Raw genomic sequence first — 11,482 nt, 5'->3', positions numbered from 1 at the left:
TAAATAGGCGACCACACACTCAGATGCGCATGGACTGTGTACCTGTACATATGAATACCTCTTCTTGTGTCCTCATTACAAGTGCTATCAGTCACTCTCTCTGACTCTCAACCATTGTGTCCTTCAGTCTGTCAGTCTATTTGGTTCCATCAAAACACAGTAGTACCAGTTAACACTAGTCTGGTGATTGAAGTCAGAGTAACTGATGAGAAACTGAGGCTGGAATTCAAATCCACCATAGATAATGTTAACGCAGTGTCTTTGTTTACCAACTAAGCTACTGCCCATGGACCAACCACTTCTTATTCTGTAAACTGGATGCATCTACAACAGTTAAAACCATTCTGTGATTTTATTTGTCCATGGGGAAAAGAGCTATACTGTGTAAATACAGCAACAGAATACTGTATTGCCCTTGAGAAGGAATTTGTCTTGCACAATTAAAATGCAGATTCTATCGAATTCAGCCCTGAGTTGTGGATCTATTGTGCAGCATCCTAAACATTGTAATGCTCAAGACATTTAAGGCTCTCTTTCTCGAGGCCCATGGCCTATGTGATAGAATCTGGGATGACTACAGCCTGGACCCACATTAAGGACTTCAAACAATACCCTGGACCAGTGGTTTTCAAACCTCTCCTCAGGGACCCCCAGATGCTTCACAATTTTGTTGTAGCCCTGAACTACTGTAACACACCTGATTCACATAGTCAATGGCGTGATGATTAGTTGACAATTTGAATCAGGTGTGCTAGCTGTGGATTAGTTAACATACATGGAACGGCAGCGTCTCCCAGCTAAGATAGATCCCTCAGATAGCCATTTCCAGCTCAGCTCTGCCTTTTTTAGTAATGTCTGCATTACTTCACACAACAGTTCTATTTAATCTGTTTCAGCCTCTAGCAGATCTTTGAGGAGGGGACCTGGGCTAGGGGAAATGTTTGAAATAAGTTTGAAACGGGTTTGAAACAGTTGGGCTGCTGTCTGACTTTATGGACTTCCTTACGATTGTAGCTCACTCAAGAGGACCTGGTGAAAGCTTAGCAGACAACACAACCAATCCCATGTGATAAGAGACTCCCCTGCAGACAAAACATTTGAGTGGCCTCCCTGTTGATGACGGAGATACATTGTTTTAGTTTTAAAGTACTTTTCCTACACATTTTGCTATGTGGTGTAGAGAACAGTATGTTGAGACCTGAAATGAGTTCCTGGTTCGGTGGCCCAATGGCGGCTGGGGCCCCTAAGCAACCGCTTACGTCGCTTATGCCTGGAGCCGGCCCTGGTTGTACCACATTAATAAATCAACAAAACAAAACCTTTTCAGTAAAGAACATACAGCAAGAGTATTCACATGGGGGTTAACTTGACTTGTAGAAAAGTTGCATGTTGAGTACAGACCCTGGCATTTACTATAATTTATAATGTATTGTACATAAAAATTGGGGGAGGTTGTGATCAGATGAGTGGTGTAGAGGCGTCACTGTTAAAGGAGTTAGAGGGAAGTGTTGACCTCTGCTGGACACTCTCCTGTGGCTCCTTATTAACAGACCCCACATCTATACTGCCATTGGATGGCCTTGTACGGGAACCATGGGAACTGGCCCTAAGGACAGGTGGGGAGAGGCTGGTCTCAGAGGTGATGACGATGCTGGGAATCTGGCCAATCATTCCTCTCGTTACGATGACTTCTGACGAATCACCTGCCTGTCGAAGTCAAACAAAAGGTGAGATGAGAAACAGTGAACATATGATATGCCAAATGATCGATTTTTGCACCCAATTATCTATGCAACATGGCAATTTAAGACAAAGATTGGATTTCTGGTTTAATATTATTTTCCCTAAAAGCCGGTCTTGTATCCGAAGCAAATCTTGAAGATCTGTTTTCCTTTGTCTCCAGCCTGGTCATGTATTTTGGGTATGGGAGAAAATATTTTAGATTTTCCTCCTAATTACTCAGAGATCGATAGGGCCACCATATTTTATGACAAACAACTTATATACAGTATGTCCTCTACCATTAGCAACTGTAATTTCATTTATAGGGTAAATTAGTTTAATTTAAAATCACAGAGAACAGAACTACCGCAACGTTACTTTTGTGCCTGAAGGCGGTGCGGGAGTTAAAGGCGCTGCATGGCCGTGCAGCATTTACGGTGATACAGCCTCTGCAGAAGTCTGGGCATTCATACTTATTGCGGTTCGCGGAGCAGCGCAGAGCTGTCAAGTAGAGCTGTTGTCAAGGAAGTGAGTTCGTGTTTATATAGTACCTCCCACCCCCACCTACCGTCAACCAATCATGTCAATGCGGAGCAATACGGAGCCCTCCACATTGTTACAACATTTGTGAGGCGCACAGCGATGCGGTACCGAGTTCAATTTGGCCTCTGCATGCCTACGGAGGCTCCGCAATTGCGTCACACCCTCCATAAGGAGCCTCCGATCACATTTTCGGATCAAGCATAAATTGGCTTTAACACAGTTTTGGGACGGAAGTAACAGTTGGCAAGAAGCGCACAATATCTGTCTTATCGCCATGTTTCTGGTATGTAATGCTCATTACTTTCAAGAAATGTACTAATAGCCATAATTTCATGTTTGTGTTGATTTGAATAATTAATGCTATAGGTTAGAAATTTATGAAAATGAACCATGCGTCAACATCGCCTTACAATATTAATTGGACTAAAATGGATCACATCATCTCACTTCAATGGGAATGTAGTAAGATATGTTTTTCACCATTTTCAATGACTATTCATGCATAGCACTACCAATCAGGTGCCCTCCAGCTGTCCTTGTCATGCTCCTCGTGTCTTGATAGAATACATGTTTTTATACTCTTCACAAACGGCAAACTCATCATGCTTATCACATTTCTATGGCTTGACAAAAGGTAATTGACCCTGTTGGGATCTATTTTCTTGTAATTAGATGTGATGCCTAGCTTAAAAAGAATACATTAATGATTAAACATAATAGGTTTGTGCTGTACTGATATAGATTGTTTAACATAACAAGCTGTGACTAATGTGAGGAACCGTTAGGGGGGAGGCTGAGATAGATTTGTGACACACACACACACACACACACTGCCTCTTTGTTAAACCGCTCAAGGACATGTGTACTGCAACAATGAAGAAGAGGAAACTATGTCTGAGGGTGCTGACTCTCGAGACAAGTTGCAAAAAACAACTAATGCCCGGCAACAGTGAAGCACCAAGGGGCTGGGACCAGCCTGTGTGCCAACGATATGCTGAGTAAGTTTAAACCACGCTCAGCCTCTACTCTGACAGGCCCGCTTTGAACGGGAACTATCTCTGTCAGAGTATTAAAATAATAACTTTGGGTTGGGACAGTTAGTTCTCTGTTTTGCCCTGTGAGGTGTTACAGTGAACCCGTATATACGAAGATTGCATTTACCATTTATTCGCTTGACTAATTATAATAATAAAAAAGCTGAGAATATATTCAGTGACTTAGTGTTAAATTCTGTTCTGATACCAGATTCGAATGACGCAACTTAACAACCTCCAGAATCATAATGATATATATTTTTAACCACTAACCTGTCCATAAAAGCTTATGTGAGAAGCTGATCGATCAAGTCAATTGATTAAGGCATAATTCTAATGATGCCATATATAATATTCAAACATTCAGTCACTTGTTGATATTTTGCTAACATTATGAAAGCAATATGAACTATGACAATGGCCTGTGCTTAAATATTATTTTATTCCAGGTCATTAGTTAACACTGTGTTACTTACGGCCCACCTGTATCTCCTGTTACTTCTCCCAGGCTAACACCCAAGACTAGCTATCATGATACTTGAAACCTATGCTGTCATTTAGTTTTGGAACCTTAAACAACTAAACAACTCTACAACTGAAAAACCCTTCCGGGTCCCCATTTTTTGGGGCCGATAACTCTGCGATACATGGGTGGACTGGGCTGTTTTTTTTGCAGGGACCTCGTTCTCCGCAATAGGAACGTGCTGACTTCACTATGTAATTCTAGCTTCTATGTTATCGGAGAAAAGTGTTACTTTCGCCCGTGTTACTTTCATCCAGACTCTCCTCTACCTACAATCCGTATGACATGTAACAATGATCTGGTTACTTAAAGGGATACTTCGGGACTTTGGAAATTAAGCCCTTTACTTCCCCAGAGTCAAATGAACTCATGGATACTATTTTATGTCTCTGCATCCAGTATGAAGGAAGTTAGAGGTCGTTTCGTGAGCAAATGCTAACTAGCGTTAGCGCAATGACTGGAAGCCAGTCATTGCGCTAACGCTAGTTAGCAATTGCACTAACACTAGTTAGCAACTTCCTTAACTGCACGCAGAGACATACAAATGGTATCCACGAGTTCATCTGACTCTGGGGAAGTAGATAAATGGCTTCATTGCCAAAATCCCGAAGTATCCCTTTAAGACAGAAGGTTACTTAATACAGAAACAACAGTAGGGAGGTTTGTCGGGGAGGATGGGTGGGCACATAACGCAAACTTCTAGCAACCCAAAGGTTGCATGTTCGAATTGCATCAGGGACAACTTTAGTATCTTAGCTAATTATCAACTTTAGCTAACCACAACCATAGCTATTTGCAAATACTTAGCATGTTAGCTAACCCTTACCCCTAACCTAGTTAACGTTAGCCACCTAGCTAACATTAGCCACAAATGCTAACGCAAGAAGACATATGATACTGTATGACCGCTAAGACGTATGATACTGTAAGACTGCTAAAACGTATGATACTGTAAGACTGCTATTCCGCCACCGGACCATTCGTAACATATCATACGAATTGGAGGACGTACTGTAACATATCATAAGACATGAAGGGACACAAAAAACATAATATAATGAGAATGGGTGTGAGAAAGCGTTGTTGTCTCTGCAGAGACAAAGTCTGTCTCACGTCATTATAATCTGCCACTGCCGTTCCTACTCTGACATTTTCAGCATTGACTACAAATTAAAGAGCAAGTGGCAATATTTCTCCCCCTGTAAGCCTGCCACCAGGCATGTCACAGAACAGTTAATTCTGTCTTTCATTGATAAGCCTAGTTAGTCTGCTGTGACAATTATTGAGATTAAACTGCAGTGATTTAATAAGGCCACTTGTTCCGTGCCATCCATATGCCTGCTGTCTGCTCATGGCCAAACCCTGCCACACTGCACAGGAATGCACTAGCATCCGTCAACACTAAACACACTGAAATCGTCTTTGGCTAAGGAGACACTATGGGAGCCCATTACCTAGCTGGGCTAAAGAGGGTAAAAAACAGGGGAAGACGTGTAATGTTATATTGCAGACTCAGCCAAGGTTTAATAGGGCACCAGTGCTGCTTTGTTGTCTATTGGAGGTAGGTAATGGCCACACTGGTCGATACAAAACAAGTGGAATTGACTGACACTTTTGGCTCATTATGGGTACTTACAGCTAGAGGCAAGCTGCAGTCTCTGTGACCTATGCCTGTCATGGAAATGTCATAAGAGCTCTAGAAGATACACAATTCAGGTCTTAGAGGTTGGTTCCTGCTATTATATTGAGTGATATATTGTAATTATGCTTTGAGTCACTTCAATGCTACACTCAATTAAATACCAGTCACATGTAAGTAAAGAGTTTAACACATAATTTAGCCTTAATAAAATATTTGATCTTGAATGGGCGGATAGCGACCACAACAAATCAGGCATGAAGTCCGGGTGACACACAGTATTAAGCATCTCCAAACATCTATCAAGTCACACCACAGATCACTTGTTACCAAGGCCCAAAGCTTTTAGTCCATCTAAAACACTCGGGTTTCACTCAACCATTAACTCAAAAGAGGCAAAGAGGATTTTCTAATTCAACCTGAAAGAGCGAATGCCCCTAAAAACCAACTAATCCCTTTGAAAACGGCCTGTGGCATCAATAGGAGTCAGAAACATTTATTCTAGTGTAAATATTGACTACAAAGTGTACGGTAAATAGGATAATTTTGGTCATAAAGTCAGTCTCGTCTAAAACAGAGTTTGGAACGAGTAAATTAAGGTTGGGTTTGGATTACAATTATGTCAACAAATCATGCCCCCTTTTGCCAAGCTCCATGTGCAAATTGTCACTTCGCCCACTTCACTACCATTCATTGAATTGGGCTCTGTTGATTCATCGCCCCCAACGTATTCAAAGGATCACGGTCGTTTTAGACTGAAAAGCCCTATACGGAATGACCATGCAATGCAGGATTTTGATAATCATTATCACTATCATCGCTAGCATAGCTGAAGTTAGCTACCTAGCTAGCTAGCTGGCTAATGTTAGCCTACCTCAATACAACTCAGATTTTGCTTGGAAACATGATAACATTTCAAAAGAATACATTTTGTCATGATTGTGATGTCGCCAGATTGACTTTAGATGCAGTATAACTTTAGCCAGCTAACTTAGATTGAGGGGACCACTGTATTTTAGCTAGCTAACATTAGTATTGCTAGTAACTGTAATGACAAAGTTGTTTCCTACTAATTATTTGCCTACTTTAGCAATTTCATCGTATTTCCATGCCACTCTTGTCACGGTTTCGGCCGAGGCTGCCTCTCTCCCTTGTTCGGGCAGGTTTCGGCGTTCGTCGTCTCCGGAATTCTAGCTGCCACCGTTGTATGTTCCATGTTTCCTGTTTGATTAGTTTTGTCTGTTAGCCACACCTGTCTTGTGTTATGTCTCATTAAGCACCCTATTTAGTTTCCTTGTTGTTAGTGTAGTGTTGTGTGTATTGTTTTGTGTCAGGTGTTCGTGCGTTACCCGTGTTTCGGTACGCCTTTATTATTGAGCTACCTCCTCGGTTGAGGAGAGTTTTGCGCCCTGTGTGTGCGCTCGTGTTTTGACGCCTGTGTGCGTCTTTTTTGCCTCTGGCTTTTGTTGGATTTATTTGGCACTCTTCAGTAAAGCTCTGTTGGACTGTCCATCTGCTTCTGCGCTTGATTCCACACCACACCATTACTAACATCGTGACAGAATTACACACCCGACATGGAATCAGCAGGAGCCGAAGCAGCCCCGACGAGACTGGAGGTCCAGGTTCGGGAACAACAGGACCAGATACAGCAGATGGGGACCGCCCTGCAGGAGGTGATCACCACGCTCCGAGGCTGGGGAGCGCCTCCACCATCTCCCTCACTGCCAGCACCATCGGCCAGTCCGCCCATTCCAGCGCCAGAACCCCGAGGAATCCGACTCTCTCTCCCGAGGGCCTACAACGGAACCGCGGCTGGGTGTCAGGGATTCCTCCTCCAGGTGGAGCTGTACCTGGCCACCGTACACCCGGCACCCTCGGGGCATGAGAGCGTGTCCGCCCTGATCTCCTGCCTGTCCGGGAAGGCGTTGGAATGGGCCAACGCGGAGTGGAGGAAGATCGACGCCGAGACGATCACCTACAACGAGTTCTCCCGCCGCTTCAGGGCGGTGTTTGACCATCCCCCGGAGGGGAAGCGGCGGGGAGCGTCTGGTCTTCCTCCGGCAGGGGAGGAGGAGTGCCCAAGAATTCGCTCTCGAATTCCGTACTCTAGCGGCAGATGCAGGGTGGAATGAGCGGGCCTCGTCGATCTATACAGATGTAGCCTACGAGAGGACGTCTGTCGGGAGCTGGCTTGTAGGGACACCAGTCTCTCTTTCGACCAGCTGGTCGACATGTCCATCAGGCTGGACAACCTATTGGCCACCCGCGGACGTCCTGAGGGGGTCCGTCCATTTCACCCTCCAGCGCCTCCGAGCCGTGTCCTATGGAGCTCGGGGCGCTGGCGCTAGAGAGAGGAGGAGTCGGTTGGTTAGGGGTCCATCCCTGCACCAACTGTGGTCGGGAGGACACACCGCGGCTAGGTGCTGGGGATGGCCTCCTAGGGGGGGATGACGATGGGTCCCGCACTGGGGATTCCCTCCAGGTGAGTAGGCGCCCCACTCACCCAGAGCTCACTGTTGCCCATTTTTGGATGCCTGTGCGTTTTCCACAGGTAGCACCTCATTCCCAGCATAAGGCGCTGGTAGATTCAGGCGCGGCTGGGAATTTTATTGATAAAAGGTTTTGTTTAGCGTTAGGGATTCCCCTTATTCCTGTTGATGTTCCTTTCCCCGTTCATGCCCTAGATAGTCGTCCGTTGGGTACGGGCTTAATCAGGGAGGTCACGGCGCCACTTAGGATGTGTGCGCAGGGGGATCATCAGGAGATGATTCAGCTGTTCCTGATTGACTCTCCTGCGTATCCGGTGGTGCTGGGCATGCCCTGGTTGAGTACCCATAACCCAGCTATTTCGTGGCAGGAGAGGGCTCTGATGGAGTGGTCTGCTCAGTGTGTGGGTAGATGTTTGGGCGTTTCCGTAGGGGCTACCTCGGTGGAGAGTCCAAACCAGGTGCCCGCATTGCACGTTCCCCCTGAGTATGGGGATTTGGCTATTGCGTTTAGTAAGGCGAGGGCGCACGCGGTTGCCACCCCATAGGCAGGGAGATTGTGCGATAGACCTCCAGGCAGGAGCTGCGCTCCCACGGAGCCATGTGTATCCTCTGTCTCAAGAGGAGAAGAAAGCTATGGAGATTTACATAGACGAATCTCTGAGACAAGGATACATACGGCCTTCCACTTCCCCCGCGTCCTCGAGTTTCTTTTTTTGTGAAGAAAAAGGATGGTGGTTTGCGCCGTGCATCGATTACCGTGGTCTCAATCAGATTACGGTGAAGTACAGTTATCCACTCCCCGCTGATTGCGACCATGACTGAGTCGTTGCATGGGGCGCGTTTCTTCACGAAATTAGATCTCAGGAGCGCGTACAACTTGGTGCGCATCAGGGAGGGTGATGAATGGAAGACAGCCTTTAGTACCACCTCGGGCCATTACGAGTATCTGGTCATGCCATACGGGTTGATGAACGCTCCGTCAGTTTTCCAATCATTCGTGGATGAGATCTTCAGGGACATGCAGGGGCAGGGGGTGGTTGTGTACATTGATGACATTCTCGTGTACTCGCCTACCCGTGTCGAGCATGTGGCCCTGGTGCGTAGAGTGTTGCGGAGGCTGGTGGAGCACGACCTGTATGTGAAGGCAGAGAAGTGTCTGTTTTTCCAGGAGTCGGTCTCCTTTTTGGGTTATCAGTTGTCTGCGTCAGGGGTGAGGATGGAGGTAGACCGGGTGTCGGCCGTGCGTAATTGGCAAACACCAACCACTGTGAAGGAGGTGCAGCAGTTTTTGGGGGTTTGCAAATTACTACAGGAGGTTTATCCGGGGTTTTGGACAGGTGGCAGCTCCCATCACGTCTCTGTTGAAGGGGGTCCGGTGCGTCTGCAGTGGTCGGCCGAGGCGGACAGGGCGTTTGGGAGGCTGAAGGACCTGTTTACCTCGGCCCCGGTGCTGGCGCATCCGGATCCCTCTTTGCCGTTCCAGGTAGAGGTGGACGCGTCAGAGGCCGGTTTAGGAGCCGTGCTTTCACAACGGTCTGGCGCGCCACCTAAACTCCGCCCCTGTGCTTTTTATTCTAAGAAGCTCAGTCCGGCGGAGCGGAACTATGACGTAGGGGACAGGGAGCTGTTAGCCGTGGTACAGGCTCTAAAGGTGTGGAGGCACTGGCTTGAGGGGGCTCAACACCCTTTCCTCATTTTGACGGACCACCGTAACCTGGAGTACATCCGGGCGGCGAGGGAGACTGAACCCTCGCCAGGCAAGATGGAGTATGTTCTTGACCAGGTTTACTTTTAAGATCACGTACATCCCTGGGTCACAGAATGGCAAGGCAGATGCGCTGTCTCGGCGGTATGACACGGAGGAGAGGTCCGTGGAGCCCACTCCCATACTGCCTGAGTCGTGTCTGGTGGCACCGGTAGTGTGGGAGGTCGATACTGAACTCGAGCGGGCGTTACGCACCGACCCTAGTCCACCACAGTGCCCGGAGGGTCGGAAGTACGTTCCGCTCGAGGTTCGGGATCGATTGATCTATTGGGCTCACACGTCACCCTCCTCTGGACATCCGGGTATCGGCCGGACAGTGCACTGTCTTAGTGCCAAGTACTGGTGGCCCACGTTGGCAAGGGATGTGAGGGTTTATGTTTCCTCCTGCTCGGTGTGCGCCCAGTGTAAGGCGCCTAGACATCTGCCTAGGGGTAAGTTGCTACCCCTGCCCGTTCCACAACGACCATGGTCCCACCTCTCTGTGGACTTTATAACAGACCTTCCCCTCTCCCAAGGGAATACTACTATCCTGGTCGTTGTGGACCGGTTCTCTAAGGCCTGTCGTTTGCTCCCCATGCCGGGTCTTCCTACTGCCCTACAAACTGCCGAGGCACTGTTCACCCATGTGTTCCGGCACTCACGGGGTACCCGAGGACATTGTGGCTGATCGGGGTCCCCAATTCACCTCCAGAGTCTGGAGAGCGTTTATGGAGCGGTTGGGGGTCTCGGTGAGCCTCACCTCGGGGTACCACCCGGAGAGTAATGGGCAGGTGGAACGCGTAAACCAGGATGTGGGTAGGTTTCTCAGAACATACTGCCAGGACCGGCCGGAGGAGTGGTCAAGGTACGTTCCCTGGGCCGAGATGGCCCAGAATTCCCCTACGCCATTCCTCCACTAACCTAACTCCATTTCAATGTGTGTTAGGTTACCAGCCGGTTCTGGCACCCTGGCAGCAGAGCCAGATCGAGGCTCCTGCGGTGGATGAGTGGGCGCGGCGCTCGGAGGAGACTTGGAACGCTGCACACGTCCACCTGCAGCGGGCCCTCCGACGTCAGAAGGCGAGCGCTGATCTCCACCGCAGTGAGGCACCGGTGTACGCACCTGGTGATCGAGTCTGGCTCTCTACCAGAAACCTGCCCCTCCGCCTGCCCTGTCGGAAACTGGGTCGGCGGTTTGTAGGGCCATTTAAAGTCCTGAGAAGGTTGAACGAGGTATGTTATAGATTACAGCTACCTGTGGAGTATAAGTGTATTAACCCCTCGTTCCATGTGTCCCTTCTCAGGCCGGTGGTAGCGGGCCCGCTCCAAGAAAATGAGATAGGGAGACTCCCCCGCCCCATTGGACATCGAGGGGCACCGGCGTACTCCGTGAGGTCCATCTTGGATTCGAGACGTCGGATGGGGGTCTCCAGTATCTAGTGGAGTGGGAGGGGGTACGGTCCGGAGGAGCGGTGCTGGGTGCCGAGGAGAGACATTTTGGACCCGTCGCTCCTGACGGAATTCCATCGGGGGTATCCGACGCGCCCTGCTCCACGTCCTCCGGGTCGTCCCCAAGGCCGGAGTCGGCGCACGTCTGGAGCCGCGCGTCAAGGGGGGGGTACTGTCACGGTTTCGGCCGAGGCTGCCTCTCTCCCTTGTTCGGGCAGGTTTCGGCGTTCGTCGTCTCCGGAATTCTAGCTGCCACCGTTGTATGTTCCATGTTTCCTGTTTGATTAGTTTTGTCTGTTAGCCACACCTGTCTTGTGTTATGTCTCATTAAGCACC

General features: G+C 48.2%; 1 protein-coding gene across 1 annotated transcript in view; it reads right to left on the bottom strand.

Annotated features, from left to right (window-relative positions):
* Positions 1–693: 693 nt before the first annotated feature.
* Positions 694–11,482, bottom strand: part of LOC121582855 (melanopsin-A-like) — a 105,062-nt gene continuing 94,273 nt past the window's right edge. The window contains exons 10-11 of the mRNA XM_045224620.1: positions 5,459–5,518; positions 694–1,707 (exon numbers count right to left, since the gene is read on the bottom strand). Coding sequence (XP_045080555.1) covers positions 1,459–1,707; positions 5,459–5,518 — 309 coding nt within the window. The 3' untranslated portion in view covers positions 694–1,458. The remainder of the gene's footprint in view (positions 1,708–5,458; positions 5,519–11,482) is intronic.

Source organism: Coregonus clupeaformis, chromosome 1 (assembly GCF_020615455.1).
Source record: "Coregonus clupeaformis isolate EN_2021a chromosome 1, ASM2061545v1, whole genome shotgun sequence".
NCBI classification, from domain to species: Eukaryota; Metazoa; Chordata; class Actinopteri; order Salmoniformes; family Salmonidae; genus Coregonus; species Coregonus clupeaformis.
The sequence above is the reverse complement of the archived record's forward strand: the minus strand, read 5'-3'. Positions and strand labels throughout refer to the sequence as shown.